At 47.7% G+C, this 18,850-nt stretch overlaps 2 protein-coding genes across 2 annotated transcripts in view; one reads left to right on the top strand and one right to left on the bottom strand.

Annotated features, from left to right (window-relative positions):
• CABP1 (calcium binding protein 1) overlaps positions 1–16,647 on the bottom strand; it is a 48,529-nt gene extending 31,882 nt beyond the window's left edge. The window contains exons 1-2 of the mRNA XM_072351344.1: positions 16,416–16,647; positions 7,736–7,822 (exon numbers count right to left, since the gene is read on the bottom strand). The gene's annotated coding sequence lies outside the window, so the exon portion shown is untranslated. The remainder of the gene's footprint in view (positions 1–7,735; positions 7,823–16,415) is intronic.
• Positions 16,648–16,828: 181 nt separating this feature from the next.
• Positions 16,829–17,830, top strand: POP5 (POP5 homolog, ribonuclease P/MRP subunit). The gene is made up of 4 exons (XM_072351340.1): positions 16,829–17,040; positions 17,110–17,259; positions 17,391–17,474; positions 17,543–17,830. The coding sequence occupies exons 1-4, from the start codon at positions 16,878–16,880 to the stop codon at positions 17,653–17,655; spliced, it is 510 nt and encodes a 169-aa protein (XP_072207441.1). The 5' UTR covers positions 16,829–16,877; the 3' UTR covers positions 17,656–17,830.
• The last annotated feature ends 1,020 nt before the right edge of the window (positions 17,831–18,850 follow it).

The following is an 18,850-nucleotide window of genomic DNA, read 5'->3' as shown; positions in this document are numbered from 1 at the left end:
TTAGATGAATGTAAGAAAGTAATATAAAACTGAACAAACGTATGCGTGAGGCTGATTCCTACCTTCTCAAAGGGCACTTAAGGGGCCTCTCTTGAGATTTGCGCTGAAAATTTGAATTCTTTCCCTCCGACTTTCCCAAGCTGATAGAAGGCCAAAGAAGCAACTGATCACAGTCATCTGTTCCCACAATTAAGCAAAGGGTAGATCCAAACACAAGAAAAACACAAAATATACCAAGAAATAGATCACATTCAGTACAAAGAATAGAGTACATCAAGCACAAAGAGAAAAATCCCATAGGCTCAAACACGCACTACAACAACCAGCATAGACCAAGAAGATGCTTGGCATATAGATGCAGGAAATGCCATAAATTTGCAAGCAGCAGCTGGGATTGTACAACAGTGACACAATCACTGTGCTGTGACCTCAAGGAAACTGTTCATAGGAAAAAAGCTTCAGTGCTGCAATAATAAATGAACATGCTTCATTTCCTTTCAAGCATTTATGGAGTTGGACAATGGGACATGAGTGATACTAGAAGCAGTCTGATATGCAATTAAAAAAAAACAACAATCAGAGGGCAAAAAGTATTAAGGTAAAATTCAGAGATTACACTGATAAGCCTTTCACCATTAATGGATTATAGGGACTAGATGTATGAGTAAATAGGGGACTGGAAAGCATCCAAGGATAGTGGCTAAAACCATTCCCTGCAGTGCCAAAGGCACGCTGAATGGCAGACCTGAGCAACTGACAGCATGCATGGAAAGGGCAGTACTGTAGGAAACGTAAGGGAAGGCTTGATAAGGATTTTCCAGCTGAAAGATGCCAGCCAACATAGGAAAGAGTTACTGGTTTCAGAGTCGCCAACTAAGGAAAAGAGGCAAGTGAAAGAAAACAACCCAATGTGATACTTTCCCAGTGGTACTGACACTACATTCTGCCATTACAGATAACTTCAAGTCTCCACTATCCTCATTCCAACAGTGGAAACCAGCATTAAGGTAACAGTTATGAGTTATGGATAAACACTGCTGCTAAAACTGGTGTTGTGTGTTTCAATTTAGTGTCTTTGGTTCAAAGGCTTGGAGGTTACTGACAAGATTAAAATAAACATACAATCAAAAACAAGAATGTGTTAACTAGATTAAGGAAATAATTCCTGAATTTACAACTAAAAATTCAAGATGTGCTTTATGTGTAATTTGGGGCACTTGCAGGGAAAGCTAATAGCAATTAGAACATCACACTAACAAAATAGGGCATCTCACCTGAAAGCAACGTATTTAACAGAACAAAATATGAGACTTGGAGTACCTACACTGAAAACAGTTGTGTATAAAATAGGAAGAGAGACATCAAACAGAACAAACCCACAAGCAACAGCAGTAGACCCAGGATCCACGAGCCCTATGAGACTGACACAGCACGCATTTATGATGAAAATCAGTAGCTCCAAACAAGTGTTCACAGGAACCTGTGGATACATGAGATTGTCCTAGAAGGCAGCGTGTGATGAAGAACACACGATAGGTTTCCATCTCCAGGAACTGCATCTTTTTCTTGCCCGAGCAAGTGACAACTTGGTAGCAGCTGTAAATTGAAACAACCCAGTGGAGACAGTCTCATTAAATGGCATAGCACACCCCAGCAGCACTGGCTTCATACACTGAGAGACATCGTCGGGTTCACACAACATTGTAATCCTTCAGAACACTATGAAGATCTTCAGCATGCTGGTTTTAAGTATTGATTACAGCCAGACGTAATAGAATTACTGCTTAGTTAATTATTACTGTATTTATGGTTTGACTTGGGTAGCACGATGAGATTTTGAGCGCTTAAGTACAGTTTAGTTTCTCAGATGCAGGAACTCCATGAAAGATGCCCAGCAGAAGCAGCAGGCAGTTCTGACTGACTATGGAGTATTACACAGGCAGAGCCCTTGCACGGTTCCCTGCAGTGATTTCTGCTGGTAAAAGAGGCTTGAAATTGTAATAAAAGCAATACTTCTCCATCACAACAGCAGCATTATGCACATGTTCAAACAACATGTTGATGTTAAGACCAATGACTACCTGGACACCACCTCAGTCACTGACCCCATCTCCGAGCCTGCGGAGCTGCCTCACTCCTAGATAGAGCTGAAGAAGATGAAAGTTTTCCCACAGTTATTCCTCCCTCTCCAGACTACTCCTGGAAGCACGTTCTGGTCCTATTATTTGAATCCCTGCTTGCAGCAGAAACATTGCTCTGGAACACTGCACCCCTTTGGAACAGCACATCTTTTACGGGCCCTCCTGTGAGCAAGGGGCCAGAAGGACAGCAATGGGAGGAATCACCAGAAAGATAGCCCTAAATGAATAAATGAAATACATTTCCCTTGGAGAGGAGGTTTATTGGAGTGTAACGAAAACAAGCCCCATCCCTCCTCCCCTGTGCACACACACACACACCCCAGAGGCTTTTGCAAAGCTACAGGAACAGAAATAATTTCGTTTGAATCCATCAAGCATTAAAATCCGTTCGCCGAGGGATTGAAGTGAAAAATGAGCCGGAGACAGGAATTAGAAGCTCACCGCCTGGGCTGTCAAAAGGGATTTTCCCCAGATAGAAAACAAGCAATTGGAAATGCAGGGAGGTAAATCCTTCTCAGTCTCTGACACGTACGCAGACTCTTGGTTCCCCTTCCTGGCCCTCTCTGGGTTCATGGAGCCAAACCTGGACACCTCTCCCTATGTGCTCTTCAGCCACAGCACCCAACCTTGGGATCCCCTTCCACGGGTCTGCAGAGAGCACACCGAGCTGCATGAGAGGCTGTGCTGAGACACTCAGAGGAGCCAGCAGTGCTTCACATGGTGTATCAAGAGCTCACCAGGGCCTAAGGCAGCAAAGGGAAGCCAAGGCAGCTGCTGAAGGGATAAACTAAGAGCCCCTAAGAACCATTTTATCTACTCTGAACAGTTTTTGAAGAAAGAGACAAGTAGCATAGTTGTCATTACAATTATAGTCACTACTCATCTTCATTTATTACCCAAAAAATCAACTTCAAGTCCCTAAAAAATAACATCGTTCTCTCAAGACTACTACAAGCACCTCAGCATCAGCTACATATATACATATATATATATTTATACACACACACACTTTTTTTTTGAGGTTTTGGAGGCTTATTTGCAACCACAAGAACCAGAAATCTGCTTTTTTCAAAATGGAACAAATACAGAAAAATAAGGCAGCAGTGAGAGAGACTCGAGGTCACAGAATCATAGAATCCCAAGGTTGGAAAGAACCTACAAGATCATCTGTAGTCCAACCGTCCTCCCATTACCATAGCTACAACTAACCACTAAACCATCTCTCATAGCTTCTAAACCATATCTCGTAGCTAAGGTCACCCTGCAGAGGTCCAGCCCAGATTATGTGATGAAGCATACAGGATTCATCTCGCATCCACAGGTCCTTACAGTCTTATAGCTGGGCTTTGAGAAAGAAGTGACTGCTACAGCACTGTTTGGTTTTATGCAGGGTAGGTCCCCCCTTGAGTTGGCTGCGAGAACCGAAGGCAAGAATTATTTCTAGTACAGCTTCTGTATGAAGATAATAAATACAACCCACAACAGAAAAGGCCAATGTGCCCCTGGGTCTGTAGCTCAGTGATGCAGGACAGCCAGAAGTGAAAGCACCACGGAAACCTACAGATCTACTAAATCGCATTAATGAGATGCTGAGAAACTTACAGTCATCAAACTGCACTGTGGCTGTACACTGTGAAATCAATTATCTACTTAGTGGAGAAGGAGCAGGAAGAAAGAGGTAGAAAGAAGGAAAGGAGAGGATGAAGAGCCAAATATGAAGTGTGTAAGCTATAGGTGGAAGCCTGCAGAATAACAGGAGCAAGCAGCTTTCGAACCACAGTTCAGTTCCAGACACAAACTGATTTAAGAACAGAGCAGGTATAGAATAAGAACAAAGCAAGCATGCATGCAGCAGGATCCCTTCTGAATTCAAAAGCCAGTTAAGAGAACAGACAACCTCAAGAAGTTTAGTTTAACATAAAATTCAATAACTTTGATGTATGCTAATATGCACCAAGATAAAGACCACAGTTACCCAGATACAAAGAGGTACCTAGGTGCTCATAGTAAATATTTTCTTTTCCACATGCTGGCCTCTTTTGTTCTGTATCACGCTTTCCCCTTATTCTACAAATCTCTGGTAATAATATTACCACTTAGGTGGTGTTTCATAGCTGTGCTTAACCCAGGGGGTATCATTATCTCTGTTTCGCATATGGAGACACAGAAGCACCTAAAGATGAAATGAGTCCCTGTTAAGATCAGAAAAACAGCTACAGTTTTATAAATTACAGCGTTAGTTTGTGTATACAAGAGAAACCTCAGGAGGCCTAAATGAGATTTGCTGGCAGCATAAAGACTGTTTGAAAACACCCATGAAAACAGCTCGTCTTAATGGTAAGCCAGGGACAAACACACACAGGGACAAAGAAAAGATAAGGTGACAGTGCTGTGGTCATGGGTCAGAATGAATCAATAACAGCTGCTTCAGTAGCTACGCTAGGAAGACTTCGTGTTCTGCTCACACTGATGGTATTCACAGTTGCCTCCCTGCTCTTTGAGGAGCTGAAAAGTTATCAGCAGAATCTTACAGTGGGACCAGAGCATCCAGCAAGCTGAGCCTGGGGAAAAGGGCTGGCTGCACTGGCCACACAGCTCTAGGGACAACGCTGCGGTGGAGATAAATTTATATCTGTTAAGTTTAACGTGCCATCCCCATTTCTGCCCCCTCCTGCAGAAGATGCTGCTGCACTGAACCTGAAAGGTCTGGTTATAAATAGCCTCTCCCTGCAGCTCCTCAATGAGCCACTGAGGCGGAATGAGTCATCTCTGCCAGCTCCGTGCCCCCCCAAACCGACTGCATCAGGGTGGGAGCATGGCTGCCAAAAGCACTGGTACACACTGTTCTCTCTCAAAGGGCAGTGGCCTTGGGGGACAGGGACGCTAGTCAAACTAGCTCTGCTCATTACTCATAAGCACCCAAAAGACACATCACTTTGTGAGTAAGAATGGTAAGAACCATCAGTAGCACCTAGAAACCAGCGGTTCACACTGTTATCTGTGCCACCCCACTGTGATCTAGTTGGTTTGTCGTGGAAATGACCAGGCATGCCTTCGAATGTCTCACTCAACTTGCAAAAAACGACTCCCTACCAAGGTTAGTCAACATCCGGACAGCAAACGGACACGGTGACCAACGTATGATCTGACATACCCTAACTTTGCTACTAGGAACACTCATGTATTTCCTAAGAGTAAAGAATATGGGAATTGTAACAGGCAAAGTGAGAGCTAGATTGGATTATTCCACCATGAGAGAAATCCAGGTGCTCAGAGTAAAGGGATTCCAGCAATTATTTGCTTTGCTCACGTGAGCTTTAATTGGAGACAAACGGAGCTCTACTGAAACATGCCTCAAGTCTAAGGCATTAAGGATGGGTGTTTAATGAACTTAGTATACACATCTATTCAAGCAAGTAACACACAAGTCCTAGCCAAGATAAACAGGTATCTGTAACATAACAAATTTGCTGCAATTAACAGAACACCTGAGAGTGAGTGTTCACTGTGGGGGCAAATAATCTAAACCAATACTGGTTTAAAGGAAAAAGAATATCAGGGAGCGAAGACAACACAAAGCTGATACCAAAGGAGAACAGTCTGGAAGCTTATTACTATTAGGAAAGAGCAAAATATGGAGAGAGGAAGCAAAGAAACCTGATGATACATTTCATTCAAATGGAGAATTTAAGTTAATGTGATCCAGATGATTCTGATACATTTTCCATATGCTGAGATTAATGGCTGTGACCTATGGATCACCCAAATATTGTGTGAGGAAGCAAACTCTGGACAACAGTGAGTGTCAACAAGCAGGACAGCAAACAAGAACATCATATGGTTCAGTCGTGTGGTGATATAAAATGCTGACAAAGGCTGGCAGATATTTTGCTACTGGCAGAGGTGATACGGTATTGTCTCAATAGAGGAAGATGATGACATGATTTTACATTACTTGGCTTTCCATTTTCCCTCCAGATTTTAATTCACCATCAAATGAGCGAAGTACATTTCATTAATGACTCTGTACTGATAGAGTCAGCACTGCATGTGTGTGGCTTCACCACCCCTATGTCCATGTTGTCCTGGAATATTTCATCTTCGAAGATATTACTCCAAAGGGACTCACTGCTCAGGGGAACTGAAATCTTGAAAACTTCTCTCCTGTCTCTACCTTTCTTCTCAGCAGATAGAAAGTTATTTACCAGTGGCTGGCACCCAGAAAAGGCAGTTCTCATTTCTGTTATCACCTCTGTCCTCTCTTTCCTTTCTTCATTATTATCTCCTCTGATAGAAAGAACACCTATTTTCTCTTGCCTTGTATCAGTGAATAAAAGCTGAAGATCTTTATGTTCTTGCTTCTCGCCGTGCAGTAGAGACAGGCTCACCACCTCTTCTTCTCATCTCTAAATTTTCCAGTTAGAAAAGACCTGCCCACATTGCTATTGATCACTATATTCCTTCGCCTTCCTGAGGAATCCAGGCTTTACAGATGTGGTACAAGTGCAGTCTAATTGTGTCTCAAGGGTGTATCTGGGATGTACCTGAGTGCTGTCCCCAGCTCCTGTGTGTGTGATGGCTAAGAAATCACAAGGGTCAGTCCCTTGCTATCTATCTCAAACTCCTTTATCTCAAATCTTCCTTTAATGATGAGAAAGGGACAGAATAGGTGAACTCCTGGCATTTTGTGAGGGTGTTTTTTTTTAAACACTCTTGGGTTTTTCATGTCTGACTAATAATCTAGCTAATAAATTTATCAATTGAGAAAACTAACTCTTTGATCTGCTGTTGGTATTTGAATCTTAATACAGTAATTTCAGCCACAACTGTAATCCTGTTAACTTACCACCTGAACACAGACACAGCAGCCGAGACACAGGATGCACAGAGATATCAGCACGTAAGAAAGCAAATTCTTTTCTCATTTGCAAAGATGCAATTTCAGTCTCTTCCAGACATATGACCAGTGTGCCTTAATGGAGAACCTAGCCTAACAATGGGAGGCCATGCCAATGGCAAAGGCTGTGCTTTGACTACCGCAAAGTGAGAGGATGGTGGTTCCCATATCCTCAGCATTACAACATATTTTTCATCAATGAGCTAGAAAATAGGTTAGTAAGAAGATAATAAGGCATATGGGAGGCAAGAGCATCACTGAGGTTTGAGATTTTGATGGGAACAGAGGAAATACTGGTGAAATAAAATAAAATCTAAACAATCTCGCTTTAAATATCTGCAAAGTCCAACACATTCCAAAACAGCCTTTCAGGACATGGAAAAAGAAACCAACAAAACAATAATCCATCCACCAACTGCTGCTCTAGTTGTCCCAAGACTCCGAGGTGTCTGCCTGTTCAGTCACACACATTAAACATGAAAATCAACTATACTGAAACCAATGCACATAAAACAGCTATTTCCACAAAGACATGCCGAATGTAGCAGGGCAGCTGAAGCTATGCGGGGGCTACATTCTGGTAACACCCACCATTTGCAGTCAAGAAATTAAGAGGTAGAAGGTATCTCTGAAAGCAGCTTCTTCTGTTAAACCGCTGCTCCAGAAATCCTATACAGAATGTAAAACTCCATCTCACCTGAGACCAAGTAACTGCCCAACATCCAAGTCTGTTTCATCCTCGTCTGTCATTCTTTGGCTATTCTGAGCAAGGGAATTCCAGCTCCTGGAAAGAACAGATTGAAGAAAGCCGTTAGCCCAAATGTACCCATGGCATTAGCTACAATGGCAGGTGGGAATTCTGGCTTTTGGGCTGGGATTATACAAAGGAGCGTATCGCTCATTCCCCATAGAAGTAGGCCTGTTTAAGGCTGCAGAGGCTGCATGCCAAGCTGTGCAGAAATTCATATAGTTTATCTTTACTCATCCCAAGTAGGGCAGATTTCTATGGGGCTTACACCTCTCTTTCATGTTGTGTGGTTTCATTCTTCCCCCCATGTATTTTTTTCTCCTTTCTATCCACCGGATACACATAACTTTCCTATTCAACAGCATTAAGCAGAGACAAAGTGATTATGCAATGAGATACATGCTGTATTTTTGCATTGCCTAGTGGCACGATTAGATTGTGGGAACGAATAGAAGAAAAATTCTCCCAAAGCAATGAGGAAGTCAAGTACAGTGTGCTGTGCAGGAACAGCTGTGGTTGAGGTGTGCTGCCATCCTACCCAACTACAAGAGGGATTTCAGATGATGCAGGTGATTTCTTGTTCAGACAATGGCCATTCTTTCATTTTCTTCACTACTCAGCCTCCACCTCCTCCCCTTACCCAGGCAAAATAAAATCCGAAGAGACAATAACACAGTCACATGAGAACTGGAGAAGAACTGACGCTGCCCTAATCTGAGGGGGATCTGGCTGTTGTGCAGAACTTCCAGCAGGCCTGCTCCAATATTCATTTATATTGCCTTTAGCCGGGTTTGTTTTACAGTACGAAAAGACACCACAGATCCAAAGCTGAGCCCAGCATCAGAGGGACGAGAAGCCAGGGTCCAGGGGGGGGAGGAAAAGGAGCACAGGGATGAAACAGAAGCAAAACCAACAGCTGGGGGAAAAAATCCCTTTCTTTTTGCTTTGTAAGACTTCTTCCCACACTCAGATTCCCCCTGTTCCCTTCCCCAGGCCGTGGGGTAGGGCGGCCTGCCGCGTGGTCCTCAGCTCTGCCTTTAAATAGAAATCGAGCCCCAAACTGTCATTTTGATTTCTAAAGCTGCGGAAGTGAAGGGGCAGGAGGTAAGAGCATCCCAGAGGAAGCAAGGCTCCTCCGGCACAGTGCTGCAGCAGCAAAGCTATTAATAAATGTTTGCAATCTTTTAATCGTTCTGCTAAATTGCCATCGTGTTCTTGCAAAGCCCATAGTGTGTCAGTGCAGCTGCCTCCCCCCGCCCGCCTCCCCGTGTTCGTGCATGTGATGAGGGGGAACATCAGGAACACGCTCATATCCGAGGGCTGCGGCAGCGTTAGAGGGAGAATGATTTTGACAAGTGACTTTTAAAACCTTCTCCACTCCAAAGTGAGCGGCCCTATTACTGACATCTATTAACCACACCTTCACTCGGTTTTCCTTCCCCAGCACACCCTGCTTGCTCAGTGCAGACGCTGCACTCTTCTTCATGAAGACACCACATCGGATCAGTCACGGCTTGGGACACACTACCTGCGAGGATGCATCTCCTGCCATATGACTGCACTGTGGTTGCAGTCAGTCAGCAGCCACTCTGCCTTCGAGATATTCTCAGCTACAGAACATTTTTGCCCACTTCATCCAGCCCACCACTGAGCTGAAAATCCTCAGGATGCTACACAAACATACACTGCTTTCCAGGCTTTTACCGCAGGGCCTGTTAACCAGAATACAAGTGGACTAGAAAGAACGCGATCCTATTTATGGTAACAGATAACGTTTCTGGATGAAAAGGATTAATACTTTTAAACAAATTGCCCATTCTCCACTCCACGTGGCTGAAGCACGGCCATCACTGCCCGACCCAGCGCACAGCAGACAAAGGAAGCCTCCAACGTCACGGTGGAGATCAGCTTCATCCTTTGTCTGCTCCCTCCCCCGGCTCAAACTCCCATCTTTGTCCTAATTATAATAGCATTGGAAATTATCGTGGTTTAAAAAAAGATGCCGGCTTATATAATATTCTTATTGCTTATTAATGATTTCAGAAGGGAGAGCGAGTTGCCTTGCATTGTGGGAATTATGCAAACTAAGGCTGAGCCATACCTTGCTGGGCTCCACCAGTTTCTTATTTGGAAGCCTGATGCATGAGGATTACCATGTAATAACAGATGTAAAGGCTTTTAGTGAATGACAGGCCTGCCACACACACTTGAACAAGAAGACATGACAGGCGTCACATTTCACAGTGATTAGCCTTGGGCACTTTCAGAGGCAGAAGACTCCAGGCGGAGTGACTTTAACCGCCCAGCAAGTGTGATAATCCCCAAGACGGCACAGCCTGAAGAGTCTGATTGCAGTTTGGAATGGGAGCTTATGAATAATAATAAAGAAAACATCAGACTGGGTTTTGGTGACACACTTACACGGCGCTGACAGCCAGAAAGACGGTCTGCTTGAATACAAAGTCCTTCAGTCCATCGCTTAGTCTGAAATTACTTACAGGCTGCCCCCTAAACATCATCCTCTTCTATACGGTTATAACGTGTGAAAGACTTAATAAAGAGCTGAACCTGAGATGGAGTACGTGCTTCACAGGAAACATCCCCTGTGTTTGTCACTATGGCATCTTTCAGCTGGAGAGCACAGGGTAGAGTAGGAGGGGATGTGAATGGAAGCAGCAGCGCTGGATCCATGCTATCAGCTCCCGTGGTTTTATTGGAAAACGAGCTTCAATACAAGGTGACACCATCAGTCTCTGATGCTGAGGCACTATCAAAAGACTGATTCGGTTTCTTGCCCCCACACTTACAGAGAAACACCTGCAGCCGGCAAGTCCCGAGAATGAATGAGCTCCGTACGAATAATTTAAGTAAATTAATTAAATCAAATGATTTTTTAAACGATTTTGTTGATGTCTGTGATCTGACTCACAGATGCTCATCATCTTACAATGCTGATTATATAATAGGAAGTAGACGTGCTTTTCAAAGCAAGAGATGTGCATATGCAGCAGAATGCATTAAAACATGGAGCGAGCTGAAGCCGAGAACACGTTTTAGGGCAACCCAACCAGCCCCCAAAACCCCCACCGTGTTTCTTGTTTAAATCCTACATCTCACCAAATAATAAACACTAAAAAAGCCTCCACAGTTTTTGACTTGAACGTCTGTCCCTGCTGTCCCTGCGTTTGCCACACGTGGGGCTGAGGGAGATCTCCTTCAGCCGAGCAATTGGGGCAGGAAAGGGGACGGAGAAGGGACACCCTAAATGGATCAATCCATCCCCTGCAAACCCTCTGTAATGCACAGAAAGATTCTCAAGCTCAGGAGGAAATACCCACATCATGCAGGGAGCGCTGGGCATTAGGAAGCTGTGCTGGGGCTGCCACATCCTCTGCCAGCCCCGCTGTCCCACCAGCAGCGTCCACCCCATGACGTGCCCTGAGAAGCCCTCGGGTTCCCTGTGGTGCAGACAGAGGAGCCATGCTGTGCAGGCACAGCGGCTGCAGTTACACTACGGGATGCAAACTTTGCTATCCCTGCGCATCCAAACATAGAGGGAAAACACAAGCAAACAAAACCCACTTAACTGGCTGTGGCTTAGTCTCTTGACCTGGTTTGAAGCTACATACACCACAACATCAGTTCTTCACTGCATCTCCAACACCACCAAGGACTTTGCTGGCAGGAAGCGGTCCTTGGTACAGCATCGAGACCCAGGCAGTCCTGGGTGCTGGCATACAACTGGCACGTGCTGGAATGTGGGGAAAAGTGAGCTCCCTTCGGAAAGATGGAAAATGAAACCAGATGCCACCAATGTTGAGAGAAAGAAGAAACTAGATCTGATCCTTTAGATGACTGGATGGAGGCTGCTCGTGTTCAGAGACAGAAGGACCAAATTCAGCTCTAATTAAGTCACTAATGTTACAGCGGGACAAACGTGATCTTTTGAGCATCACAGGTATGAAAACAGGGACACAGAAGGTCACACAGCAACAACTGCTCACGGTCAGCACGTGCCCTGTTGAATTCTACCGAGGTGATCCGAGCGATAACGCCCGCAGTCAGTGCTCCCACAGCACTGCAGGAAGGGTGCAGTGTCCATCACCAGGAGCTTCAGCTTGGGATCAACCAACAGCAGGCAGCAGTCATCCCCAGCTCCAGCTCAAGCCCCCACACCCTGAGGGCATCTGCTGGGATCAGCCTAGCAAACGCAGCAAGATATTGTTTGTTTCTTTCTGTCTCCACGGTGTGCATAGTTAGGAAAAGTGACAAATGTTTACAGCCTTTAACTAAGGTGCGAACATATCTTTAAAAACAAAGAAATAAAACCAGGGAGCTCCAGCAAGCTTCCTAAAATAGGTCAGATGCTTCCCGTGCTGTTCGTCTTCTTCAGCCTGCAACAACCGTGCCCTCCAGAGATGTGTCTGCAGTTACTGGTCACTGTGAGCACCCCCAGCAGCACGGCACAAATCAAAGAGCTGCAATGATTTTGCCCCACTCAAATCTGCACTTCATACTGCACCCTTCTTTGCCTCTGGGGGGCTTTCAATTACTGCGCTGGGCAGCTGGACGGCTGGAGGCTGGAACAGAGCGGTGCAGAGGCCTCCAGCAGATTGGGTCAGGCTGAGTGGAGATCCACGTGGGTGCGTGGGTGACTGACACACTCCTTGCACCAAGCTGACACCAGGACAAGCTGAGCCCCCTGGCAGCCAACCCCAGCCCCAGCCTCACCTCCTGCATGGTGCACTGCCCTGCCAGAGCCATGCAGCAGGCATGCCTTATGTGAGGTTGCTCCAGGACGCCTGTCCTCTCACTCAGCACAGCAGCTGCAGAGTGATAGATGTGCTGGAAAATGCTTTTCATTGTCTTTCTCATTAGGGAGACAAGTGCTCTGCATAAGGCATCTCTGATCCTATGCTGCTCGAGGCTGCTGGAGTTCAACACAAAGCCACATAGAAAAAGGGGTTGTTCAGCATACGGCGCTGTAAGCAGATGTACTGACAGGGCTGTGGCTTACCCTGCACACGGGCCTGCAGAGGAAAGGAAAAGCAAAGAGCAAAGACCTGCTCTACCCATGTGAAAAACACGCTTTGTTTTTTCACCTGAATTCAAAAATCACAGTCTTGTCTCGTTGGCAGACAGTGCTGGTTACTCAAGACATGCAGGTTTTTGTTTGCCTTCCTTTCAGAAGCCTCCTTCACGGGCAGGTAAACTGAAGGGCTTTTGTTTATTTGCAATGTTTTTCCCTTTCCTTTATCTGCAGCTGCTCCACGGGTTCCTGGATGAAAAGTCCCTCAGCATCAGCAATGAAAGCTGCCTCGCTGATTGCATCTCCTGCCTCAGTGCCTTTCAGCACAGCCCTGTCCCATTGGCACGCTCTGAGATCTGCTCTATCACAAGCACTGCTCTCCAGTGCGGGCTGGAAATCCAGTAAAACTCTCTGAGGCCACCATTAGGTTTATGTCAGCCTCTGCTGTAACTTACGGAACGTCGTCCTCCTCCCTATAGGTGGCAAGAAGACAAAATCCTGCTAATGCTATTGGATTCTTTGAGAAGAAGCAATTTCTCAATTAAACATAATTAAGAGCAATTACCCTTTATCTTCAGAGACCAGAACAAAGAATAATTAATCCATCCTAACATCCCTGCTAAGGAGGCTTTACGAATGGTTTCCTCACTTAGCAGATCACAAGGTAACTTCTGTGGCCTACTGCTCCCGCTGCTCTCTAGGGCAGGGAGGGAGAAGAGAGGATCCTGAACCAGCTGAACTGACAGCCCAGGTTCTGCCTTGAGCTCAGAGCTCAGCAGCAGCTGTTTGCTCCTTGCAGCAGCTCGGCTGCAAACAAAAAGGGCTCTGCCGAGAGATTTCCTATTTAGAAGCAGTTTTGCTGTGTCTGGTGATTAAAAGCACACGGTCACTATTAATCTGAATGGAACGATCCTGTTCTTGGCTGTTCCAACAAAAAAAAAACCTGCAAATTTCGTATTTTCATTATGCATTGATTATATCTGCATTAGCATTCATACGCCAAGGTGATAAAACAGGATAGCTTTATTCCCTAGTGTATTGATTGATCCGAGGGCTCCCGAGCTAAAAGGGAAGGAGGGGAAATACAGAAAATGAGAGAGCAAAAAGGAAAGGACCGCAGTGAGAGACAACACATCCCAAACATCGCATTAAAGCATCTACATGAAAGGCTCCAGGCCAACATGCTTACAGAATGCACTCTTCTGTGTCAGTGACCTTGTGAAGATAAACCGAACAAAAAGCTTCGGGCAGCATCACACGGAGGACTTATAAGAAGCAGTTTTAATTTTAGGCAGATTGCTTTGTGTTCAGGGTTATCTGGGGATGCAATGTGCACACAGTGGAACAAAAACGTTGCTGTCACCCTCATGCCACACCTGATGGCAAAATCAGCTCAGGGGGAAGCAAAGCCGTGGCTCTGGCTGTGCAAGGAAGATCAAACTGGGGTATCACAAGGATGGAACACCAGCACGTCCTCATTTTACTCCAGAATGTCATTAATTACTTGGCTACATGATGTGTGAGCAACATGCAAGACCGGCACTCCAACACAATATGCTCGAGCACGCTGGCTCCCTCTGCTCACATTGTGTCCTTGCTCCCTATCTCCGGCCTGACAGTTATTTACCACGAACAATTTGTTCAGTCCTTTTGTACCTGTTTCCTTACCTACAAAACGCAAACATCCCATCTGAAAAGGACAGAAAGATTCACTAACTGATAACTGTCTTCCCAGTGAACGCACACGACGGTGATTTTAATTGCAGCAAAAACTTGGGAACTCCATGAGCTGACTGCATGCAATAAAAGGCGTGCATCAATCACAATGCTTACTGCAGCTTATTAGTACAGCTCATTCTGTATGACACAAATGGGACTTAGCCCATAGCCTGGAGATTACATACGTTGCATAAACCCAAGACTCCCAAAGGCCCAGCTCAGGGCAGGATCTATGGGATGTGGATGGAAGAAAACCTCATCAGTGAGTCCTCCAAGGCCTCTGAGGCATCTGGCAGTGACAGCAGCACAGGACCCAAATGACTCTGAAACACGCTTCGTCCTGCTCTCTAAAACACACCAATTAGTATCAGCCAACTGTAGCCTTTACTGTATTATCCTCAAAATAAAACCATTATGCTGGACCAAGATCAGAGAAAATCAGCCCTTTGCTGGACAATCATTAATGAAGCTGTTATTCTTTATGCACTGATTAAGAGCTTTCTATCCAAAGTTCTCAAACAGCTTCATAAATCGTCCCCTAACGCACCTGCAGTGCACGTTACTTCCCCCTGTCCCAGCACACTCTGAGCTCTATCATTCCTATCTGAATACTCTGAGCTCTATCATTCCTATCTGAATACTCTGAGCTCTATCATTCCTACCTGAATACTCTGAGCTCTATCATTCCTATCTGATAAGCTATTCCAAGGCCACACTGTCTCGCCAGGCCTGCAGGACAGACTCCCACCCTCTCTTGGCAGGTCTCTGCATCCACTCTTCAACTGGAACTGCAGAAATCTTCTGGCTTTTTCTCTCTCCAGCCCTATTTGAGGAGGCTGTTCTTTCCCACCTTGACCACGTAACTCAGCATCACTTCTGATTGCTTCTTGAATCGCTGGCACAAATCAATACAGCAAAGGTCGCGGCGAGGAGGAAAGGAAACAAACGTGGAGGCGTTCGAATCTTTTACTCCTGGGCTGTCAGCTCAGCACACCGTGAAGCCGGAGCAGACCTGCACGCCTTGTGCAAACACGAGCTGTCTGCAGGGAGCGGTGCTGGCTCAGGGCTGCTCCGTGCATTACCCAAACCAACAGCAGGGAACTAAAGGCTGTATGTACCCTAAGCGAAACGAAGCAGGACAGCGCTCTCTCACTGCGCTGCTCTCTCACAGCACCGTGTCTCTCCTAATCAGCTTCCCGGACCGAAAACTGATGCTCTCAGAAGGCAGCGGGCCGTGCCTGCAGCACGCACAGTGCACACGTCCTATCGCATTACAGGGCACAGTGCGCTCACGCGGGATGCTCGTCGGGGCCGCAGCTGCGCCTCTGCGGCAGCACAGAGCGGAGGAGGGCAGGGACGACGGCAAACAGAACGGGCCGCAGGGCGGGGAGGGGAACAGCACCGGAACAGCACCGCACCGGCAGCTCCGCTGGGAGGGCCGGCAGCTCACAGCACAGCAAACACCCTGAACACAGACGGAAAGCGTCGGGACCGCCCGGAGATGCGGGGAAAGCGACCCACCAGCGCGAGGCGGCGGCACTGGACGGCGGTGCAGAGAACCGAGCCCGGCCCGGTGTCAGAGCGCGGAGCCGCACGGCAGCCCGGCGCTGAGCCCGCAGCCCGTTTGTACGCGGCCGAATGCAATGTGCAGTGCGGTGCAGTGCAATGCAGTGCAGTGCAGTGCAGTGCAGTGCAGCGCAGTGCAATGCAATGCAGTGCAATGCAATGCAGTGCAATGCAATGTAGTGCAGTGCAGTGCAGTGCAGTGCAATGCAATGCAGTGCAGTGCAATGCAGTGCAGTGCAATGCACACGTCAAGGCCTCACAAAGGCCGGCCTCGCTGTGCGCTTTGCTCCCCATAAGGTTCCCATTAACACCTGCCTGAAGTGCGGCCACAGGCGACGGAGGGGAGCCGGGACGGAGCGGGAGCAGCAGAACCGGCAGGAGCTGCTGATCCAGGACGGGAATCGCGCAGCTTTTAGCGCTGCCTTTAGCGCTGCTTTTAGCGCTGCTCTGTCCGCAGTTGAGGCCGCGAAGGGCGACGCTCCGGCTCCGTCCCAGCGCTGATGCCACGCGTCCCCCCGCCGCCTGTCGACGCCTCCAGCCGCGCCTCGAGCGCCCCCGCGCGGCGGCTGCAGGGAGCGCGGCGAAGAGCGGGAGGGAGCGCGCATGCGCAAAGCCGCAGCCAGCCGAGGAAGGAAGAGCGGAGCCGCGCGTGCCGAGCGGGGACGGGAAGTCCCTCCTCTTTCCCCGCCCCCGCGCCGTGGCGATTGGTCGCGGTGAGCGGCGGCCGCTCGCTCATTGGCTGGGAGCGGCATCCGCGCGGAAGGGCCCGGGGCCGGCATGGTCCGCTTCAAGAACCGGTACGTGCTGTGCGAGCTGCTCGCGGACGACCCGCGCTGCCGCCGCTGCATCGAGGACCGCGCGGTGGGTCTGGCCGTCAGGGACGCCATCGCGAGGGCGCACGGGGACTACGGGCTGGGCCGCTGCTGCGTGTCCTTCACAGGTAGCGGGCCGGGCCGCGGCGGGGCGCGGCGGGGCGGGGCGGGCGCTGACGGCCGCGGTGTGTCCGCAGTGAAGTACCTGAACGCCTACACCGGCACCGTGCTGCTGCGCTGCCGCAAGGACTGCCGGCAACTGCTGAGCTCCGCGCTGCCGCTCGTCCGGAACCTGGAGAGCCGCGGGCAGCGCTTCCCCTGCGCGCTGCGCACGCTGCACGTGGGCGGTGAGTGCGGCGGCTCCGGGCCGGCTGCGAGCGGGGACGGAACCGGAACGGAACGGAATGGGGGGGGGGTGACGCGTGATGAAGAGCGCTCGGTTCCGAAGGCGGTATTCGGTATTGCGCCGCTCCTGCAGGTACCATCAGAACCTGCCAGAAGTTCCTCATCCAGTATAACAGGAGGCAGCTGCTGCTGCTGCTGCGGAACTGCGCCAATGAAGGTGAGTTGGTCCGGCCCTGCAGCTCTGCTCGTGGAGCTGCAGCACAACCGCTGTGTGTCCTTTGGCAGAGGAGAGGCGCAGCGTGCGGCAGGCCGTGCTGAGCTGCTCCATCGCAGAAGAGCAGGCACAGAGCGGGGAGGAGGAGGAGGAGGAGGAGGAGGATGGCACAGAGACGGACTGAGCAGCACTTGTTCACTTTGTTCTGGATCTGCATCGTGGAGCCGAAACCAAATATCTTACTGTGTTAAGTAAAGCAAGTAAAGGTGCTTTTCATGTCCCTACGTTGACTTCATTTCTCTCTTCCAAATGTTCTTAAATAAAATGCATTCAAAAAAACCACAAAGGATTACACTTCAGTAGGTTTCTAGCCTCTTTTATTCCAGGATTCAAACCATGGACTGCTCCTAAGGAGCAGAGAAGCTCAATGTGATCTTCGTGCTGAGGTAGAACTGAGCTTTAGGCAGTTGCTATGGGAAAGAAATGTAGTTATGCTCCTTCGGTACAGAGAGCAATAACTTCCGTTTTTGACCTTATCTCCCAGGGCACCTGTTCTCCATAGGGCTGTCTGTGCTTCAGGTCACAAAAGCACCAATTGTCTACACAGGAGCAAAGATTACAGCAAACACAATGTGGAACTACGTGGCTCAGCTCCATCCAACCCCTTTTAAAACTCATAGGTACAATTGCTGCTTAGATATTTATTAAGGTTACACCAGTCGGTTACAGGAAGGTAGCATTGCTGCTCACATCTCTTGAATCCATGGGAAAACAAGACATAACTTGAAGGTCTGCCCTTTGGAGACTGTCCTGCACACGGAACAGCCTTCTCTGCCTGCACTTCTTCCCTTATTCAAGTGCCTGTGGAACAGGAGCAGAACCAGCTCCAACTCCTCCCCCTTGTCAACTCAAAGAAAACTTGACCATAACGGTGTAGGAGATAATAAGCAACATATAACGGTCAGACACTCAAGTAGTTACTCCTGTTCCATGGGTTAAAATGTCACAAGTAGGAAACAATCACGTTGGAAATCACATTAACTGCATACTTCAATATTTTATTTAATGGCTTTCTGTGCCCTCATCACCAGTTTTCCTGCGTGCGTTTGAAGCATTACCAACAAGCTGTGTGCCACTCCTGGGCACTCTGGTTCTTTGTATTCCCTTGACAAGCTGTGCTCTTTCCCTCACATGTAGTTAATTGTGACCAAGTGTGAAATTAAGCTGCTTTCAAAGAATGTTTTGCAAGTGTTTCCTCTGTTCTCCTATCACAACAGAAACGTTCCTGGCCTCCCCAGTCTCCCCCCCTCTTTCTGTCTCCCAGCTGCAGACTGTTTTATGCTCTTTGGTACTTGGGTGCCTTCAGGAAGCACCTGTTT

The sequence above is a fragment of the Excalfactoria chinensis genome, chromosome 16, assembly GCF_039878825.1.
Source record: "Excalfactoria chinensis isolate bCotChi1 chromosome 16, bCotChi1.hap2, whole genome shotgun sequence".
In the NCBI taxonomy this organism is placed as follows: Eukaryota; Metazoa; Chordata; class Aves; order Galliformes; family Phasianidae; genus Excalfactoria; species Excalfactoria chinensis.
The sequence above is the reverse complement of the archived record's forward strand: the minus strand, read 5'-3'. Positions and strand labels throughout refer to the sequence as shown.